General features: G+C 43.5%; 1 protein-coding gene across 17 annotated transcripts in view; it reads right to left on the minus strand.

The window, feature by feature from the left end:
* The window catches only part of LOC118916210 (zinc finger protein 709-like), a 381,657-nt gene that overhangs the window by 64,943 nt on the left and 293,730 nt on the right, over positions 1–22,984 (minus strand). Inside the window, exon 1 of one of the 17 annotated variants that reach the window (XM_036892993.2) lies at positions 16,485–16,632. The exons of 12 other annotated variants lie outside the window; for them this stretch is intronic. Coding sequence is in view for 2 of the 5 variants with exons in the window: in XM_036892956.2 (XP_036748851.2) it covers positions 6,358–6,456 (99 nt within the window). In the remaining 3 variants the exon portion in view is untranslated. Of the gene's footprint in view, positions 1–6,357; positions 7,815–8,941; positions 9,421–16,484; positions 16,633–22,984 lie in introns of those variants that run through there. 4 more of the 17 variants (XM_057489859.1, XM_057489860.1, XM_036892984.2 and 1 more) reach the window with 4 other exon arrangements.

Consider the following 22,984-nt stretch of genomic DNA (forward strand, 5'->3'; position numbering starts at 1 on the left):
ATCTAACATACAAAATATTTGTTGAGTTTACATTATCAGCAAGGCTTCCGGTCAAACAGCTGGCTATTAACTAAGCTGTTAGGGAGTCGAAGTTATATGACAATTTTTGACTGCACACTGTCAGCACCTGTTATGTGATGATTTATATGGAATATATATTTGGTCATTCAATTACCAAAATATACTCCTCAGATATATTTGGTGTGTCTTCAGAGCCATAAAAGAGAAATGGGTGTCTTGTTTCGTAAATGGCTGTTTTTTTTGCAAGGGCTGGTCGTCAGGAGGGCCAACCTTGTGATTAGAGGGTGGAAACTGTCAGCTCCCATCCCCAACCTCGAGGGAGGGGAGAGGGCAGAGGAGCTGGAGGTTGAGTCAGCCAATGGCCAATGACTTAATCAATCATGACTATGCAATGGAGCCCTGACAAAAAACCAAGGGTATTTACCCCTTTTTAATCCTGTCTCTCTGTCCTGGGAGCATGCACACTTGGGGAACGAGGATGCTAACATCCACCAAACGAGGCCCCCAAGCTCCATGAGGACAGAAGTTCCTTTACTCAGGACCTTGCCCTATGTCTCTCTTCATCTGGCTATTGACTTTTATCCTTTATTAAGCTGGTAAAGTAAGTGCTTCCCTGAGTTCTGTGAGCCAGTCTAGCAAATTAAACTTCAGGAGGTCATTGCAATCTCCAACCTGTAGCCACTCAGTCAGAAACACCAGGGCTTGAGACTGGTGTCTGGAGTGGGAGGGGTGGAAGGCAGTGCTGTGGGACTGAGCCCTTAATCTGTGGGATCAGATGCTGGGCAGACAGTGTCAAGATTGAGTTGAATTCTCAAACATCCTGGTGGTATCTGAAAATTGCTTTGTGTTGTTGCATGAGGGACCCCTCCAAAACACACAATTTGAATTGGGTCCAGGACCCTAAGCAGTGTCCTAACCCCTGAGTTGTTATTAAACCCAAGGAGGTCACGGCAATCTCTCTGATTTATCACCAGTAGGTCAGAAGTACAGCCTGATGACCCTCTGGGCTTGGGACTGGTGTCTGATGTGGGGGAGGGGTCAGTCTTGTAAGACAGACAGTGTCAGAGGATACCCAGCTGGTGTCTGAGAATTGTTGGAGGTTTGTGGATCCCCCCACACACATTGAGATAGGGTCCAGGAATATAACTTAAAGCTAGAACACATTCTGGGACATAAAACACACTTTAACAAATTTGAAAGAATAGAAATCACAGAAAATATACTCTCAGAGCACAAAGCATTAATGTAGAAATTAGTAACAGAAACATATTGGAAAAACTGTGAGATACTTGGAGATTAAACAGCACACTTCTAAATAACTCATGGATCAAAGAAGTCTCAAGATAATTAAAAATTATTTTTAACTAAATGAAAATGAAAATACAAGTTACTGAAATCTGTGGGATCCTGCAAAAACAGTTTCCAGAGGGAAATTTACAGCATTGAAGGCAAACACTTGAAAAACTTGATCTGTAATCAGCGAACTAAGCCCCTATCTTACAAAACCAGAAGAGTAAATTAAACCCAAAGTAGGCACAAGAAGAGAAATAATAAAAATTAGGGAAGAAATAAATAAAATTATGGGAAATCAATTGGAAAAAAAACAAATCAAAAGATGGTTCTTTGGAAAAAAATAGAGTTGAGAAACTCTTTACAAGGTAAGAAAAAAGAAAAGGCAGAAATTAGTTATCTCAGGAATTAAAAAGGAAAAAATGAAAATGTAAAAGCATTTGACAAAATCCATTGATGACAGCAAACTAGGAATACAGAACTCCTTTTTCTGGAGAAAGAACCATCTACAAGAAACCTGCAGCTAACATCAACTTAATGTTGAGAAACCAGATGCATTCCCAGTAAGGTTAAAAAGAAAGCAACGATAAGCCTGCTAACCAGTCTTAGTCAACACAGAACTGGCAGTCAAGGCTAATACAATAAGAGAAGAAAAGGAAATAAAAGGTATACAGAATGGGAAGTAAAATATAAAACTGCTTTAGTTGCCTATGACATGATTATCAATGAAGCAAATCTCAAGGAATCCACAGTAACAAAGAAACTCCTTGAATTAATATGAGTAAAGTAAGGTCAAAGGATAAATGGTTAATATACAAAAGATAATGCTTCCCTATAGATCCAAATACTGTCAATTCACCTTTGAAAAAGACCAAAAGCAATTCAATGGAGAAAACATAAGTCTTTTCAACAAACAGTGACAAGAAAAGTAGACATCCACGTTGGAAAAAAAGAATCTAAACACATCTTACACCTTTCACAGAAATTAACACAAAACGGATCACAGATTGTACGTAAAATGCAAAACTACAAAACTCTTAGAGGGTAACATATGAGCAAATCTAGATTACCTTGGGGTTTGGTGATTATTATTTTTTAGCTATATCAGCAAAATCAAGATCCATAAAAGAAAAATATGTTTGATGCCATTAAAACAAAAACTTGTTCTGTGAAAGACAATGTTGAGAATGAAAACACAAACCACAGACCGGGAGAAAAATCTTTGCAAAACACTAATCTAATAAAGAACTGGTATTCTAAATGTCCAAAGAACTCTTAAAACTCAACAATAAAAAAACAAGCAACACAATGAAAAATTAGAAGATCTGAACACGCCTCACCAATGAAGTTGTACTGATGGTAAATAAACATATGAAAAGATGCTCAACATCATGTGTTATTAGAAATTGCAAATAAAAGGACCTATGACTAGACACTTAATACAATGAATGATTAAAATTCAAAACACTGAGAACACCAAATGGTGGCAAAGATGTGTAGTAACAGGAACCCTCATTCACAGCTGGTGGGAATGGAAAATTCCACTGTGTGCCTACTTTGGAAGATGGCAGTTTCTTAAAACACTAAAGCTATTCTTATCATACTACCCAGCAATCACAACCCTTCAGGTTTCCCCAACTGAGTTGAAAACTTACCTCCACAAAAAAACCCTGCATTTGAGCTTTACTCATGATTGCCAAGACTTACAGGTAACCAAGATATCCAGATAGGTGAATAGAAAAATAATTACAGTATCCATATGATGAAATATTGTCCAGTGGTAAAAAGAAAAGAGGGGTCAAGCCGGAAAGAGAAATCTTAAAATCATATTGCTAAGTGAAAACACCCAATATGACTAGGCTGCACATGGATGATTCCAAGCAGAGTTCTGGGAAACCAAGGTCTGGAAAGGCCAAAACTATGAGATAGCAAAAAATATCTGGTGCCAGGGATTTGCGGGTGGGAAGGAGCAATGAATGAACAGGTGGAGCACACGATATGTTTAGAGCAGTGAAAGTGTTCTTCACGTTACAGAAATGACAGAAGTCGTTTTTCATAACCAAAGCCCAGGGTCTGCACAACCCATAGTGTCAACACTAATGTCATCTGTGGACTTTAATAACTCATACATACTGGTTCGTCAAATGTCATAAATGCACCAGAGTAATACAAAATAGGGCCAATGATGTGGAGACAAAGAGGTAGTGGGAACTAAAGTTTTCTGTGAACCTAAAACTGCTGTAAAGAAAAATCCACAGGAACAAAAAAAGACAGTGAAGACAGACACATTAATAGTCACACCCGGTGACTGACTGATGATAGACACAGAGCATCTTCCATTTCAGTAAACTGAATTTAGTTCAATAAGCCATGAGGGTGCTCTATATTGCCTACGCCAACTCTGGGAAGAGAGGACAATCTTCCACTGAATGCTTGTGAAGACCCCAGCACTGTCTATTCTGAGAGGTGAAATGGGTGTCTAGGTTCCTATCAGTAGAGAGTGGAACTCCATGTGGATAAGGTGTTTTCTGCCAAGCTCTCACATTTCAGGCTTACTCTCTGTAGTAACAGGTGTTAATGTGATCTCTACTGTGGGTCACTGGGGCACAGGAGTCACAGAATTGTTTTACCACAAAGGGTAAATCCTCCAAGTGACTGTAGCACAACTGATGGGGCCACTGCTGGTCAGCACTGAGATGACGGCCTGATGTCTGCTTGGATGTGTGGACCTTGGAGTCCCATCCCATACCAGGATGTCCCGGGTAAGGGATGAAAAGCAGCAACTCTGCCTGAGCGCCGTGATGCCGGGATGTGCGTGATGTCGTCCCTCCCATCAATGAACTCCCACTGCTTTTCACTCAGGTAATACCAGGAGCTCCCCACGGAGCTGGGGTCTGGGAAAGCGGGGCCTCTTCCAGCACTATGGCTCCTGGCAATGGACTAAGAGGGGAGGCCACCCGTCCTGCACAGAGGATATGCCAGAGAGCCACAGTTTACCTGTGTCTTGTCTCGAGGGATCTCCACAGCTGCACTGAGCTCTTGGGGCGCCATTTCCAGGTACCACAGCATAATGGCTGCTGGATATAGAGCTGCCTGCTGAGGACTGTCTATTGTTAGGACAGCTGTGTGAGTGGAGCCCACTACAGCTCTCACGGCTAACACTTTGGGGTCTAGGGCAGATTCTTGCATCAGAAGCACCTAGACAATGTAAGGCCATCATGGTTAACTCCAGGGGGCATGAGAGGAGGTCACTGCAGCCTCTACTATGAAGCAGTGCCTGAGGCCAGAACTGGAAGGCCGGTTGGACGGTGATTTGACCAAGTCCAGAGCCTGTATGTTTTGCTGTCGGGGATCCTTCTCAAGGTGGGCCAGTTGGCAAGTAACAGCACAGGTGGGCTCAAGTGAACTTGTAAACAAGGAGTATGTTGCCTCCAGAAGAGCATTAGTCTAGCAAAGGTTGTGGGTCCTGAGAGGGACAATAGTTATTTTCTCACTGTGTCAAGAGGGAGCAGGACCCAGATTCCCAAAGCATTTTTAGGGATTGAAACAATGTGCCAGAACTAACTTGGGGAGGGCCCCAATTCCACACTCCTCCTGAACAAGGGCTTAACATCTAGACTTGAGGCTTCATAGAGTACCAGTGTGACACAGGACAGCACAGGTCACAGCAGGATCCCCCCAGCACCCAGGAGCCCACAGTCCATGCCGCCATCCGGCAGCACAGCAGGTGAGCCAGTCAGAGCAGGTCAGAGCACCCCACAGGTGGCGGTCACAACGGCACATGCTGCTCACAGTGTCACCTGCTATGGTCACCTGCAGAGGTGTGGCTCCCCGCCGAGACTGGTAACAGTGTGGTGTGTGTGTACACACAAAGATACACACATAGATCCCAACACAGAAGGTAGGAAATGGTTTAGGACTCACACAGCGGATCTGTGGAGAGGGAAGGCCAGCTTCCCCCGCAGCTCTGACCTGGGTTCAGAGAGCAGGGACAGAGCTGGGCTGGCTGCTCACTGTTGGTGGTGGGGGGTGGGGTGGCTGAGCTGAGGCGAGAATTCTTGCCCAAGGGCAGGGGCTTTTGTGATTTGATCTGCTATCTCCAGAAGGGAAAACATTCAGACTTCCTCACCAGCTAGGCTAGGTTTGGGGCACAAGGAGGAGGGGAAGTTCAAGCAGTGAGCAAGCAGACATCAAAAACTGTGGGGTCTCACTGCTCATTATAAGGATAAACAGGGTAAGAAAAATGTGCATCTTAACTGCTTGATTTTATATAAAGAAACACTAACACAAGGCTCAGGAAATGATCAACACTGGGTTATTGGGGGTGCCTGAAGCAAGAGCACTGGAGGGAACCAAAATCTTCTGGCAGTGCACCTCTTTAGACCTTATCTTACACATATTTTAGTTATATAAACCACATTTTTATTTTTAATATCCTTTATTTTCCTCTTTCAAATTTAATTTTTACTTTTCTATATGAAACCATTCTAAGATTCAACCTTTTGAACACTAATGCTTATTATAAAGGTTTAAGCCATACAATATGAAAAATTACAACTTTCTTTCTAAAATAACAAGAGGCATCATAGAGTCTCCTTGTATCTCCTTGCTGGGGTAAGTTGGCCTTCCCTCTCCAGAGATCCGTTGTGTGAGTCCTAAACCATTTCCTACCTTCTGTGTTGGGATCTATGTATGTATCTTTGTGTGTACACACACACACCACACTGTTACCAGTCTCGGCGGGGAGCCACACCTCTGCAGGTGACCACAGGTGACACCGTGAGCAGCATGTGCCGTCGTGACCGCCACCTGTGGGGTGCTCTGACTTGCTGGAGGGTTATTACAGGAATAAGTAACATATTGCAATGCATTAGGGTTTGGGTCTAACCCATTCACTGTATTGAGGATTTTCAAAGATTTATATATATTTTGAATAGTTTTCCCACTAACAATTAAAATAGGAATTCATTTGCTTTATGCCTTACCAACACTATAGCATTTAAATTTTGAAAATGCTCTTAAGAACATGCACATACAAAAACTGACCTGAAACGTAAAATCTACCTGGAAGCGCAAATAACCCATCTCAAATCTGGAGGCTCTCTTGCCTAAAAGGAAAAAATACTCTGTTTGGTTCCGGAACATCTTGCCTTACTCCCACTTGATCGTTAATCAACTTACATTTTCAAAGCCCAAAAACTAAAACTCTCATATGCTCACACAGGAAATAACACCGAAGTCTAAGGGAAACTACATAGAGCAAATAACTCCAATATGCAGTGTGTAAACACACAAGGAAAGAAATGCAAACACTGGAGTCAGGTGAATCAGCAGCCTGCTTCCCCGCAGTTCAGAAGGAAAACCCACTTGCCCAAGCTTGCGGTAGACTCCCTCTGATGGGATACAATACTTGGAGTCAGGCTCTTGGTGGGTTGGGGGGACAGCTGAGCAGCCACAAGAAAGGACTCTGGGAGCTCCACAGACCCTGCTCTCAGGATATAATGTAAACACTGCTTCCTTCAGCCTTCCATCCTCATCCAAAGTCAATGTAAGGTTCTGACCCAAAAGAACTCCCAAATTCAAAAATCCTTTTGTACACAAAACAGAACAACTGATCTTCCAGACTTCCGTAACATGCAGATTGCTCCGAGTGCATCAACACGGTGGATGCAAGGCTCAAAGCTCTGTCTAGGAACAGGGCCAAAGAAACCAGTTACAAACCTCCGAAAGGACAATACCGCCTCATCCTTCCCCCGCTCCACGTTCACGGGCCTCTGCCCCTTTCCAGGGCTCTGGAGCTTCTTTCAGTAGAAAAGCTCCTTCCCTGGTGGGTGGGAGCAGCTAAGACACCCAGGGGGAGGCTCCCCAGGGAAAAATCAACTGGGCCTTTAAGTACTTCCCTTAGAAGGCTCAAGGGGCCCTAGGGTTAGAGCCATTGTCCTCAGACTTCTATTCCCCACCCAGGTCCTCTGAACCACCACTGATATTTTAAAAGTGATAAACCCAGTGTTTGAACATCCAGCAAAATCACTCAAATCCAGAGTTTATGTGTAAAGGATGGAAGAAAACCATAAGGCACTTTTTTTTCTAGTTCAACAAGAAAACACAAAATACCTATTCCTTTCAGAAAATAAGTATGGCCAGTTTATTATTTCCATGGTAAAAAATTGGTAAACAATCACAATTGAACACACCTCTAGGTCTTACAAGTCTAAGTTCTGAGACTGCATTTGAAAACATCCAAATAGAAAGGATGGCTGCAGAAATGTTACTACACCCACTCCTGGGAAGAAAAAAAGGAAACAAAAATTTTAATATATGGAATGAAATAATAGAATAGTTTACTTTTTCTGAAGTTCACTTTTTTTAATGTTTTGTTTTTTATTTTTTATTAAGGTATTATTGATATATACTCTTATAAAGGTTTCACATGAAAAAACAATGTGGTTACTACCATTTATCCATATTATCGAGTCCCCACCGATACCCCAATGCAGTCCCTATCCATCAGTGCAGCAAGATGCCACAGATTCACTGTGTGCCTTCTCTGTACTACACTGTTTTCCCGTGACCCCCCACACCATGTATACTAAACATAATACCCCTGAATCCCCTTCTCCCTCCCTCCCCACCCATCCCTCCCCTTTGGTAACTGCTAGTCCCTTCTTGGAGTCTGTGAGTCGGCTATTTTGTTCCTTCAGTTTTGCTTCGTTGTTATACTCCACAAATGAGGGAAATCATTTGGCACAAAATTCACTTTTTTTTAACCTCTCTCTTTCAAGATCTATTGATTAAATACATTTTACATTTGTTGAAAAATGGAGACTTAAAGAAAGTGAATAAAGTCACTATCTCAGGGGCAGTGCTAACAGAACAGGTCACCCAGAAAAGTCTCCAAAGAGGAACCTCCACCCACAGGACTTCCCATAGGATGCCTGTGCTCGGGACAGATCCTGGAGGAAGAGGCACAGGGATTTCATGCAGTGTAGTTTTTCTCTGCTTCTCTCGGTAAAATAACCACAGACAAAATTAATCTCTAAAAAGAATTCTGTGGAGAAATTATTAAAAAAAATTAAAATACCGCGCAGTTTGAAATGCACCATGGAGGACAAAGAGTTAATAATGATGCTGGAAATTGGAGAAGGGAAAATGGCGTTTCAGAATGCAGGGAATGATCTGGAAATCTGGGATTTACTGCCGGTCCTAGGAAGACCTAGGCTGGGGGGCAGGGTCATGGATTTGAAGAACCTGTTCCCCAAACATTTGGAAAACTTCAGAGAATACGGCTTTCCCTGGGGAGAGAGAAGGGGCTGGGGACCCCACAAATCACAACTTCTCCCATGCACGAACCCCTGAGGCCGAGTCAGGACTGTCTCCTGAGGGCACTCTCCGTGGTCACTGCAAAACGTGGGGATGACCCAGCCCCATACAGTGACAGGACAGGACGCCCGGGTCCCTATTGCCGCATGAGCCCATGCCGCGTGCCGGAGGGAACCGAGGTCTGAGCGGTGCCGCAGGCGGACTCAGGTCCACCGGTTCCAGAGCTGCCCACGGGGCGCCCGGTCCCGCCACGATTGAGTCAAGCTGATCCCCGCGGCCCCATTCCCGACACCTGGCCCTGCACACTCACCATTTTTGGGGTTCTGTGGCACCGGGTTTGTTCACCCGACGACTGCCGCGCTAATGCTGGTCACTGTGCCACAGGCCTTGGCGTGGCTACCCGAAGCTTTTCTGGACACTGAGAGACGATCTGGGCCAGAAAGAACCAGGAGCGACAACCCTGCAGCCCGCAGCCCAAACCGCCCACGCCGTCACGGGGCGGCGGCGCCACACGCACGGAAGCGGCGACTCCCATGATTGGACAGGCTGCAAGGCCCCGCCCCCTTGTGCCTGAGTGGCAGCAGGCCGGAGGTCGCGACTTAGAGCCGACCTTGCTTGGGCAGCGCGGGAACCTGCTCCCGATCAGGGACGCCACACGGAACTGTAAGGCCGCCAGGCCACGGGGCTGTGACCCTCCGGCACAAAAGCAGACACCTGTCATCTCACTGCACGTAAAGAGTCTGGCTCCACTTGATCTTTGACCAGTTGTGGCGAGAGTGATGACAGCCCTGCCCGCCTCGCCCCCGCCCCCGCCCCCTCGGGGCTTTGCAGAATCCTGTAGCCCCCTCGAACGCTTGACTCTGATGGGGGATCGGAACCCCACACCTCGGAGCAGGCCTGATGCCTCGGTTCCTCACTTGTATGAAACATACTGAAGCAGAGAAGCCATCAGAAAACCTTTTCAGCGCAATTCCATGAACACTCATCCGTTCAAAGGTCAGAGGAGGAAAAACTGCTTAGTTTTCAGAACACTGCTTAGTGAAAAATAGATGGCAAAGGTATTAAGACTAATGAGGGTCTGGACAGCAGTCTCCTTAAGGGGCGGGAGTCATGGAGGGGAACGTCAGGGCACTGCCACCACTGCCCACAGATGGATGAATCTCGATGGCGGTTCCAAGGATGTTTATGTTCTAACTAAATCTTAGCATAGAACGTTTTGTACATTCTTTTCTGAATATATTTGATGATAAAAATTTTAAGAAGTAATTAAGATTGGAAACGAACACAATTTGTATGCATTTGTCCTGTGGCAATCTGAGTTTCATTCTCAGTTTTGGCAGCAAAAATTGGTAACAAGTGATCTATCTATTTAGAGAGAACGGATTACATAAACTCATCATCATATGTACTTTTTAAAATAAAAGTACTGACGTGAAAAGATCTGTAGGATTTACCAGTGGACCAAATAAGCTCCTTGTATTGCAATATACATACTTTATTACCTGTTTCATGACCTATAGAAATGACCTGAGGCGGTTCCGACCCCAACACAAGGTTTGGTTGAGTAGTGTAATGAAAACATATCTGCCAGGAACCTATGAAAGGGATTATGACTTTCATTATGAAGCATCCAGGGAGGGCAGGGCAGGTGGGAGATGCCTTGAGAGAGAAGGAATGGAGTCTGGCCCGGTTATTTTACTGAGGTTAGGGGCTGGGCTTGGATGAGAGTTTGTGATCAAGGGCAGCAGCTCTGGAACTGAATCTCTTGCCAGCGCCAAAGCAGTGAGCAGCCAGGCTTTCTTATCACCTTGTACAGATGTGGGACAAAAGGGGAAGATGGAGGTATAAGACTTTAAAAAGTTGTCAGCTATCAGATACTAGAAAATATATATATTGATCTCTGCCCCAGTTGCTGGCACCAAGTTCCAAAACCTTGTAAATTCCTGAGGGATAAAACACTAGGGGCAAGTCTTGTTCTAGTATATGATCTTTGACCCTGTCCCTGACACAAGGGTCCTGAAACCATGTAAATTCCTGAGTGACAAAATCTCTAGGAGTTTCTTTGGTTCTAAGAGGTGATGCTGGGTAGGCTCCTGGATGTTTCCTGGAATGGGGCTGGTCACTAGAAAGCCCAAGCCATGACTAGGAGCTTGGAATCAGCTCAATAGCCTATCCTCGAGGGGCTGGAGATGGAGTTCATACCTGATCGTGCCTACGTGAGGACACCGCCACAAAACCCCATTAATACGAAGACTTTTCCAGGTTGGCGAACACATCCACATTCCAGGAGGGACATGTACCCCAACTCCATGGGACCCTCCCAGATTCACCTTATGTATCTCCTCGTCCGGCAAATGGTAAGCATGAGCGTTTCCCTGAGTTCTGTAAGATGCTCTAGCAAAGCTGAGTCCTAACCCAAGGGAAAGGCTGTGGGACTCTCTGATTGGTAGCAAGTCAGACAGAATTTGTGGGTCACCTGGGGACCTACTCCTTGAGACTGGCATCATAAGCGAGGGGGGAACAGTCTTGTGCGACTGAGTCCTTAACCCATGGGATCTGACACTAACTCCATGTAGACTGAGTTAAATTGTAGGACACCTGGCTGGAAAATTGCTTGTTGTGTGGACAAACGTATTTGAGAACCAGAAGCATCAGAAGTGAAGTGTTCTGGGTAAAGGAGACACATCAGAGGGAAAAATTTGATTTGCTCTACTCAGGAAGAAATCTGGGCTTTGCCAACACATCAGTAAACATTTAAAAGTGGAGTCAGAGACTTCTGCTTTCTGGTCTGGCATGTGAGGAGCTTAAAAAGTAATATTCCCATTTTCACCAGAAAAAAGCAAACTTCCAATCACTCTAAGGAAAAACTGAAGGAGCAAAACACCAGAAGACTCACAGAACCCAAGAATGGACTAATGGTTACCAAAGGGAAAGGGACTGGGGTGGATGGGTGGGAAGGGAGGGATAAAGGGTGGGGGGAAGAAAGGGGGCATTACGATTAGCATGTATAATGTGGGGGGGCACAGGGAGGGCTGTACAACACAGAGAAGACAAGTAGTGATTCTACAACATCTTACTATGCTGATGGACAGTGACTGCAATGGGGAATGTGGGGGGAACTTGGTGATGGGGGGAGTCTGGTAAACATAATGTTCCTCATGTAATTGTAGAGTAATAATACCAAAAAAAAAAAAAACCATCACTCTTCCTACATCTATCAAAGAATTGAGGTTCCAGGGCAAGCTATTATCTCCAAAATTGGAAAGAGAGACAGAATAGCTATTTGGAAATAGACCCACAATGTACTGTTCCTAACAAGGCCTGTTTTCAAAAGACTGTTTCATCAGAGCCTAACTGACTAGTTGGGAGGGAAATAGCTAATTTGAGTCCCTTCTACCCTTTATGCCGGACCTAAGTTCAGGGTGGGTGGTGGGTGGAGAATTAGAAACAATTTTTCCCCAAAGCAAACGTGTGATATGTTTTCCAAAACCACTTCCCCAACTCTCTGACACTAACTGGGTGGCCAACAATTCAGTTCCAACCCTAACCAACCAGAGTTAAAGGCCCACAAGACTTCTCCCATGTCATGTTACAGCCACAAAATGCAGGCCCAGGCCACATACATTTCTGCAAGGTTTTGCATGGCTGGCTGCAAATTTAGAGGTTCCCTGGACAACCCCTCAGGTTTTCTAATTTTTTAGAATGATTATTAGAATTGAAAGCTTGACTTTTCATCAGTTTATTGTAAAGGATATAATTCAAGAACACCCAAATGGAGAGGACGCAGAGGGCAAAGAGGGAGGTGGGAGCAGAGCGCTTCACTGCTCTCTCCAGACACGACACTCTCCCAATACACCAATGTGTTCATCGTCTTGAAATTTCTCTGGATACTGTGGGTTTTGATGAAGTTTCCTTACAGAGGCATGGTTGACTAAATCATTGGTGATTGATGATCACCTCAATCTCCAGCTCCTTCCCCTCCCCAGAGGTTGGGGGCTGGGCTGAAAGTTATAAACCTTAAATCATAGTCTCCCTGGTGACCAATGCCTATCTTGAAGCCATCTAGGTGCCAGCAAACAGTGGCCTGCTTAGAACATAAGATGTTTAAAAACCACCTTATCACTCAGAAAAGTCCAAGGGCTTTATGAGGCCCTTGCTGGGAACCATGGACGAAGACCAAACATTTTTCTTACACCAAAGAAGGTCAGAGCCCAGGGACATGGCTCATTAAATCTGAGACCAAATCCTAGGACTATAGAACATGTCCTGTCCACCCACACCACACCATTACATCAGGGAAACTGCTCTTTAGTAACAGTGCAATATACTCAAAGAAATGCACGTTTCGGAGCTTATTGAGATGCCTCTGTGAGAATCCTAGAGACGATGTGGGTGACAAAAGCAAGGACCCCTGAGGATCTGCAGCCTCTGACAGCTGCTGCGAATAGTAAACACAGCACAACCCTGGGCAGATAAACACAGAGCCTCAGATACTAACGGCCCACTTCCCTCAGTTCGCTTTTCACAGTACATCATGCCCAGCATTCAGCAGATGACCAAAAGGCTGCTAAAAAGCTTAAAACCTCAGTCTGAAGAGACAGGACAAGCAAAAGAACCTGATTCAGATGTGGCAGACAGGCTGCAATGATCAGACCAGAAATGTAAAGTCACCATGATTAATATACTGTAAAGGGCTCTGATGCAAATAGTGGATAACATGCAAAATCAGGTGCATAATGTAAGCAGATGTAGAAATTCATACAAAAGAAAAGAAATACAAGAAATAACAAAGCAAGAAGGGAAACAAAGAATTCCTTTGTGGGGGGTCATCGGTACAGTGGAAATGTGTGAGGAGAATCAGTGAGCTTTAGAAAATGTTAATAAAATGTCAGTAAAACCTCCCAAAACTGAAATGTAAAGAGAACAAAAAAGAGCAGAAATTAAGAAATTTGGGACAATAACAAAAGGTGTAATATATACAGATGGAAATACAAGAAGAAAATGACAAAGTAACAGAAGAAACAAATGAAACAATGGAGACTGAGATATTCCAAAATTAATGGTAGACACCAAACTACAGGTCCAAGAAGCCCAGAGATCACCAAACAAGATAACCTAAAAATGCACACTTAGAAATACCATATTCAAACTTGAGAAGAGAGAAAAATCTTGAAACAAGCTAGGGAGAGAGAACCTTAGCTATAGAGATATAAAGAAAAGAATTAAATAAGACTTCTTTTCAGAAACTATGCAAACCGGAAAAGAGTTTTGTGAAATCGACCATGTGTTGAAAGGGAAAACACCCTAACTACAATCTTGTGCCAACGAAATTATCCTTCAAAAGTGAGAAAGAAATGAAGACTTTCTGGGAGAAAAATTGAGAGAATCTGTCACCAGTAAAACTTGCTTCCTAAGAACTGTTAAAAGAAATTCATCAGGAAGGAAAGAGGTAATAATAAAGGAGAGCCAGGGAAGGAATAAATGAAGGTAAAATATATATATTTTTTGTCATTATTATTTCATCTCACAGATAACACTATGTTCAAAACCATAAGAGCAACAATGTTTTCAGGAATTATAGCTTACAGATGATGAAAGGAATGACAGAAATGTGCAAGGGACAGGGAGGGAGGAATTGAGATTCCTCTGTTATAACCGAAATCAGGCAAAGGGAGAAATAAAGTTTAAAACCCATTTATTGCTTACAAACTGCAGTCCAGCGCTGTCTCTCTCCCCGCCTCTAGAAGCAGCAAGCCAGCCCCTCCCCCTAACCTCTCAGGTTCTGACACGCCCTCGGTTGCCCAGGTAATTACCCCTTGATATGGAGATGAACTTCTCTCCACCCCTGAGGATATGCAAATGCACCAAAGCCTGGCGAGATATTCTGGAAATATTACAATTTTACCCACAACATACCTCTGTTATGAGGTACCTGCACATAGTGTTGTTTCACTACGGTGTAGTAGTATCGTGATTGGATAGTGAATGGTATAGTGTTACTTTAGAGAAGGCTTAGATGAATTGTAAACGTACAGTGCACACTCAGACCAACTACCAAAAAAAAATGTATAATTATATGGTAAGAGAACAGATGGAATCAGGTAAAATGCTCAATAAAAGACAGAGAAGGCAGAAAGAAGGTAGAATAGAGAAGACACACAAAGAACTAGAAAACAGAAAAAGATACAGCAGATACTAATCCAACTCTATCAATAATGACTTTAAACATCAGTGTTCTAAATACAAAAAGGGGAAGACAAAAGCTGGCGCAGCAGATAAGATGGCAGTTGTATGTTGTGAAGAATCACAAATAGACACAGATTAAAAGTAAAGAACAGAGAAAAATACCATGGCATGCCAACACTAAACAAAGCTGGCACAGCTATATTAGTTTGAATCACGCCGACTTCAGGGCAAGAGCAACACAACTGCGCCATCAAGGACTTTCCTTTGCAGGCTCAAGTGAGGAGGCAGAAGCTTAGCTTGGGTAGCCGGCCACAGGTTTCTGCTCCCAGTCACACTGTTAGGATCACACTGATAGTTTAAGTGGCACAACGCCAGTGTTTGAAGAATCACGCAAAACTACACAAACCCCAATGTTTATGTGTAAAGAGGGGAAGACAATTGGAAGGCATTATTCTAGCTGGAAAATCCACAACTGTTGATCATTTCCAGAATAATATTTCCACAGCAGTAATTATTTTATAAACAATAGTACTTGAACACTTCTGGTGTTGAGCCTAACTAGGCTCTGAAATTCCATTAGAAGTCACCCCTTCCAGACCCAAAAAGAACCAGACCTCAGAATATTATACACCTGCTCAGGGGAGGTGTATAAAAAATAAGAAAAAAGAAATTTTAACAATGTAACCTAATACTGGATTTTTTTCTGAGATTCACTTCTCTCTTGCCTCTTGGGAAATGCTTTATACTATCTTTCCAGATCTATTAATAAAATATGTTTTACATTTATTGAAAAAGAGACATAAATAAGTGAATAAATCTTTTCAAGGCGACAAATCCAGGGAAGGACTGTGCTAACAGGATTGATCACCCAGGAAAGGTTCCAAAGAGGAACCTCCACCCACAGGACTTCCCATAGGATGTCTGTGCCCAGGACACATCTGGCGGAAGAGGCCCAAGGATTTCAAGCAACATAGTTCCAGGTGGTTATTCTCTGCTTCCCTCTTACGTAAAACATACATACACACAGTAAGCATTTTAAAAGCAGCCATCCCTTGACTGTGGGAAACTGATAATTAAAATACTGCATCTGTTTGAAATGCACCCCGGAGCACAAATAGCTGGTAACTTTGCTGCGAATCGGAGACGAGAGGCTGGCGTTTCAGAAGGCTGGAGGGATGTGGGTTTGGGATTTACTACCAGTCCTGTAAGAGTTAGGATGGGGGGCGGGTGGGGTCGGGTCGTGGATTTGAGACCCTGCTCCCCAAACATTCAGGAAACTCAGGAGAAAACGGTTCCCCCAGTGGAGAAAAGATGGACGGGGACCCCACAGAGCACAGCTCCTCCCACGCACGAGCCCGGATGCCGAGTCAAGACTGTCCCTGAGGCCCTTCCCTTCGTCACCACACAACCTGGGGAGACGCCGGGCTGCGGGCGCAGAGCCGCCCAGAGAGGTTCCGGGGCCGCGCGCTGTAACTGGACAGGACGCCCGGGCCCGGCTGCCGGCCCAGTCCCCACGCCGCGGGCCGGAGGGGCCCGAAGTCTGAGCGGCGCCCCCGGAGGACTCGGGTCCGAACCCCAGAGAAGCCTGCGGGACGGCCGGGTCCAGCCACGGCCGGATCCTATTGGCCTCTCCGCCCGGTCCCGGGACACCGGGCCCGCACACCCACCGCTGGCCGGCTGCTGGGTCCCCCGGCGTCGTCCCTGCGGCTCCCGGCAGGTGCAGCTCACGGAGCGGCTGACGCAGCAACTGAGGCACCTGCCCCGTTCAGCGCGGGTGAGACGCGACCGCGCGCGTGGAGAGTCCGCGCGGCTGTGCAGCGTCGCCCCGCCCACCTGCCAGGCTGCGCCCCTGATTGGACAGCTCTCAAGGATCCCTCCCCTTTTCCCTGACTGACAGCGGGGCAGGAGGTCAGTTGGCGCAACTGAACTCGTTTTCCCCGGCGCTGGGCGGAGCCCTGTCGCCTCCAGGGAGGTTTGCCTTTACAGGAAACCTGCTCCCACCCGGAGCAGCAGTGGTGTCTTCCCGCAGCTCCTTCTGAGCGCGGGGACGCAGGTGCGCGCCGGGAATGCCAGAATCAGCTCCCCGGTGGAGCGAAGCCCTTGTTCTGAGCAAATGGGGCGCCCGGGCCAGGCCAGGTTGGACAAGAGGGTGTCAGATCCTCTGCGGGTCAGGGGCTGATACCAGGCTGCAAGGCCACACACGGTGCTGTGACCCTTGATACAAACACTTGAAAATGACGTCACTAATGGCATAATCTGCCTTTTTAGATCTTTGACAGTTTGAGGCTTCCACCCACCCCTTCTCCACCTCCATACACGTGGTACTTCAGCTAAAGAATTCCAAGGCCTTCCAAGCACTTGGTGCTGGTGGGAAGTTTGAACCCAGCAGCCCATCCCCAGCGCACGGACTCCTCTGCCCCACCATAAGAATGCTGGTCAATAAAAACTCTCAGGAGTACATTTTACAACAATTTTTTTGTGTGTTCTTATAGATTTTGAAACGTTAAAGGCCATTATATTCCTAAGGCAACTGAATTCCTATTTTCACCAATATAAGAAAAAACAATAAAAGGTAGTGTAAATACATGTTGTACTTGAAAACTCAATATAGTTACTATGGCTCAAAACTCTTAATACATTTATTTGAATAGTTTTACTGAGAAATAATACACCTCCCATACAATGCATCCCTTTAATGTTTACAATTCAATGGTTTTCAGTATATTCATAGATATATGCAAATATCACCACAATTTCTGAACATTTCCTGTGGCCTCAGAAAGAAACCACGGTACCCTTTAGCTATCAATTCCCCATCTTTCCAGCTTCCTCCTCCAAACCACAGTCCTAGGCGACCTCTGATCTATATTTCCCTATTTTGGATTTGCATATAAACAGATTCATAGAATATGCTGTCTTTGTAACTGACTTCAGTCACTTAGCTTAAGTTTTTCAAGGAACGTCCATGTTCTAGCGTGTATGGATACTTCATTCATTTTTATGGCTGAACAATATTCCATTGTATAGATAAAACCTATTTTGTAATCTATTCATCTGTTAATAGACATTTGGTTTGTTTCCAGTTTTGGGCTATTAAGAATCACATTGCGATAAACATTCCATAAATATTTTGAGTGGACATTTTCATTTCTCTTGGCCATATACCTAGGAATGACTGGGTCTTATGATAATTCTAGGCTTATTTTTTGAGGAACAATCAGACTGTTTTCCCAAGTTGCTGGACCATTTCATATTCTCTCCAGCAGTGGATGAGGGTTCCAATTTCTCCGTATCCCCGACAAAACTTTTCATTCTAGCCATTCTAGTGGCTGTGAAGTTGTATCACATTGGGGTTTTGATTTGCATTTCCTTGATGACTAATGATGTTCAGCATCTTTTCAAGTGCTCTTGCCCATTTGTACATCTTCTTTGGAAAAATGTCAATTTACATTCATTGACATTTTAAAACTGGGTTATTTGACTTTTCATTATTGAGTTGTTAGAGTTCTTTATATTTATTTTGATATAACTCCATTCTCAGATATATGATTTACAAAATTTCGTTAAAATTTCCTGTGGTTTGTATTTCTGTGGGTTGTGGTTTCAGTCTCTTGCTTTAAAATTGTTACTTTTAATTGTGGTAATATACACATAATATAAAATTTACATCTGAAAATATATAATTCAGTTGCAAGAAGTATATTGACATCAGGACACCCATATAAGAACTGTTTTCATCTTCCAAAACTGGAAATCATACACATTAATAGTATCTCCCTCCTTCCCCTACCCCCAGGCTCTGGCAACCACTGTTCTATTTCTGTGTCTGTGAATTTCATTATCCTAGGTACCTCATACAGGTGTCTTCATACAGTGTCTGTCCTTTTGTGTCTGGCTTATTTCACTTAACATAACATCCTCAATGTTTATCTACGTTGTAGCAGGGTCAGAATTTCCTTCCTAGAATTCTAAATCTGAATATTTTCGTGTATGTCTATACTAAATTTTACTGATCCATTACATCAGTTGCTTCCATCTTTTGGGCTCATAGGTAATATGCCTATGAAATAGGTGTAGAAATATCTATTTGAGTCCCTGCATTCAGTTCTTTTGGGTATATATCCAGGAGTAGTATTCCTGGATCACATGGTAATTCTGTATTCAGTTTTTTTCTTCAGTTATGAAAAATAATTTTGTTGCCTTTAGAGCACTAAATATAGTTACAGGAACTGGTTAGTCCCCTTGATAGAATATCAGAAAGCCAAAATCCAGGCACAGATGGACAAGAGTGGATTCAAATCACATCATCATTCAAATGTGGTCACTAAAGACCTTGAATTTCTCATTCAAGGGGAACAGATCTCTACCATGGGCTCATAATACTCCAGAGACAGATGGACATCAGTCACCATGTGTGCCAGGGAGTTGTCCTTCATAGAAAATATATCAAACATCAGCTGTCTGCAACATGTATTTTGAGTGTTTGGGACATTTCTTGGTTGACATTAATGATGTGTTTGTTAGATAACATCACATGTGACATTGATGGTGTGTTTGTTGAGTGACATCATGTGCGTCTAGGTCAGCAGCAGTGCTCCAAAACGATTAGCATGTAAGAGAAACTGGTGAGAAAATGTGTTGGAGGGGCTGGAGAGGTTTTGAATGGCATCCAAAATGAAATACTGACACACACAGACTACAGGTGATGTTAGGAAGGAGACCCAGGATGGGGGTATCAGAGTGGTGCCACGGTGCATTATCCCAACAAAGCAAAGGCCCGAAGAAGTGACCATTGCAACAGAAAGGTCTAGTGTAGAAAGGCTGTACCTTAAGGTGCCAGTAAGTCTGATGAGAACAGAGCAACAGAATTTAAGACTGGGGATTGAAGCTATGCCTCCAAGAGCGCGGAGACCTAGTAAGAACAAAGCGAGGTGTGGCCTCTTAAACTATTAGGCCGCCCTGTGCTGATGGTAGCCTGAAAATGTGAGAGGATACCAGGACTATTTAATACTTTTTTCAGTAGTCTAGTGTTTTGTATTTTGAGAAATGAGTTAAAATGATTACCAGGAGGTTGATTGTGGAATTGCTCAGATCTTGTCTTTTTGAAAAAAGAATAGCAAGTTAAAGCCTCAGGAGGCTTTTATTTAGCACACCTGAATGGTGGGAGTAGCAATTCCAAGTCAGGCACCGAATATGCTGCAGGTTGAGTTTGTTCTTGGATCTTGTCCCCACTAAACAAAGAATTGAAAGGCAGATACACAACAACAGAGCAGAGCTAAAGTTTTATTTTAATATATTCCAAGGGAGGAGAGGGCCAGAGTTAAGGTAGATAAAGGCCCCAGACTTTTAGGGGAGAGTCTCATTATCATGTCCTAGCTGGAAGGTGCCTCTTTGATTGACAGGGAGGTCATTTGATTGACAGTGCTAATTATACACCCACTCCTCTTGGTGTGCATATCTCTCCCCAGAATGCACACAGAAAAATCTATGGGGGAGGGGGCAAAACCATAATTTTATATTAATGAGATTATGATGAAGGTGGTTTGAGCAGTTCTTAGTTTTGTTTGACTGTGCCTGTGTTGGGACCTGGTTGGGACTGGTTTGGCCTGGTCCCAATAGGCAAGGAAGTAATCTCCCTGCAAAGGCTGTGTTGTCTTTAAGTGGGACGCTCTAACTGGGTGGGTTTTTTTCCTTGAACTTCATCTTCCCCTTCCCTGGCTGCTCATGTCTATCATTTTACCTAAAAAAACCACTCATTTCCAGAGAGTTGGTGTATCTTTGCATTTTGGCTTCACAACGCTGAGTAGTAATTTGTGTGGAGCACAAGGGACATTTACAGCAGTGAAAGTATCCATGATACAGAAATGACAGACCCAAGTGATTTTACATTTTCAACCCCCAAGGACTGCATAACCCAAAAGTTAACACAAACAGAAAGTGTGGACTTTAATGCATCAATATTTCTTTATGAAGTGTAAGACATGAGCCAAGTAATACATAATGTAATCAATAGAACAAACTCTGGAGGCACAGGGAATATGTGGAACACCTGTACTTTGCGATTAATTTTTCTTTAAACCTAAAACTGCTGTAAAAAGTAGTCTATTAGGAAAAAGATGAGGTAACACAGCAGCATTTATATTCATTCCTGACGATTGATAACTGTAGCAGACCACCATTCATTTTGTTAAACTGAATTTATTGCAATAAGCCATTATTGCACCTATGAGTCCTTCTCCTTTGAAAAGAGAAGTTCCCACTGAATGCCTCCTCGAACCCAGCACTGCATATTCAAAGAAGTGAGCTGACTGTCTTGGTTTCTATCAGTAGTGACTGGAAAAGGAGTGTCTTGGCGAGGCCTGGATCTGTGGCCTTACTCTATGTAGCAACAAGCGTTTGTTAATTTCTACTGTGGATGCCTGCAAGGCAAGAGAGTCCTAGAAATTGCCACTATAATATAATGAGTTATAAGAAATATATATTTGGTCATCCAGCTCTCCGATACAACTGGTCTTCATCTGTGGTTCCTGAAAATGCTTCAGAGCCTTAATGGGGAAACAGGTGCCTTGTTATATTAATGAAGAGGATTTTGGACCCCACCCAAGGTTAAGGGCTGGCTCCCAGGGGAACCAACGTTGTGACTAGAGGATGGGAACTCTCTGTCCCCAGCCACCAAACCAGGGGAGGAGAGAGGGCAGAGGAGCTGGAGGTTGAATCGGCCAATGGCCAGTGATTGAGTTAATCATGACTGTACAATGAAGCCCTCACAAAAACCCCTGAGAAGGGCAGTTATCTATTTTATCCTGTTTCTTTGTCCTGAAGGTGCTTGGGAAACCAGAGAGCTTCCACTTGCTGCTAGCCACGTCCAAGCTCCCAAGAACAGAAGCCCCTTTATTTGGTAACCTCACCCTGTGTATCTCTTCATTTGGCTGTTAACTTATATCCTTTATTTTATCTATTTATTTTTTTGTAGATAATTATTTTTTATTGAAGGGTAGTTGACACAGTATTACATTACATCAGTTTCAGGTGTACAACACAGTGATTCAACATTTATATACATGATAATTCTAGGTACCAGCTATCACCATACCAAGTTGTTACAATATTTTGACTATATTCCTTATGCTATACATCCTAGTTACTTATTTATTTTACAATTGGAAGTGTGTGTACTTTTTTTTTTTTTTGTGAGGGCATCTCTCATATTTATTGATCAAATGGTTGTTAACAACAATACAATTCTGTATAGGGGACTCAATGCTCAATGCACAATCATTAATCCACCCCAAGCCTAATTTTTGTCAGTCTCCAATCTTCTGAGGTATAACAAACAAGTTCTTACATGGAGAACAAATTCTTACATTGTGAATAAGTTACATGGTGAACAGTACAAGGGCAGTCATCACAGAAACTTTCGGTTTTGCTCATGCATTATGAACTATAAACAGTCAGTTCAAATATGAATACTCATTTGATTTTTATACTTGATTTATATGTGGATACCACATTTCTCTCTTTATTATTATTACTTTTAATAAAATGCTGAAGTGGTAGGTAGATACAAGATAAAGGTAGAAAACAAAGTTTAGTGTTGTAAGAGAGCAAATGTAGATGATCAGGTGTGTGCCTGTAGACTATGTGTTAATCCCAGCTAGACAAGGGCAATAAAACATCCACGTATGCAGAAGATTTCTCTCAGAACAGGGGGGGTGAGGTTCTAAGCCTCACCTCTGTTGATCCCCAATTTCTCACCTGATGGCCCCCCTGCGACTGTGCCTGTCTTAGGTTGTTCCTCCCTTGAGGAATCTTACCCGTCTCTGGCTAACCAGTCATCTTCCGGGGCCATACAGGGAAATGTAAAGTTGGTAAGTGAGAGAAGCCTTATTGTTTGAAATGGTTAGCTTTTTATTTCTTTGCACATTTATGCCCTGTGGCTTCTATGCCCAGCATTTGTCTTGAGGTATCTTTACCACTTGGAAGAATTATGATACTTGGTAAATTTGATATGAGGCACGAATTCTATTTAAGGGTTGTAATTAGGAAAGAAAAAGAAAAGCTATAGAAGTAGCAGGCGGAAGAAAACATGGGAAGATTGATTATTTCTTTGACATATCTTCTTGTAGAGTAACTTCAGCATGTATAGGTTTTAAGCTACTACTTAAAT

The sequence above is a fragment of the Manis pentadactyla genome, chromosome 12 (genome assembly GCF_030020395.1).
Source record: "Manis pentadactyla isolate mManPen7 chromosome 12, mManPen7.hap1, whole genome shotgun sequence".
In the NCBI taxonomy this organism is placed as follows: Eukaryota; Metazoa; Chordata; class Mammalia; order Pholidota; family Manidae; genus Manis; species Manis pentadactyla.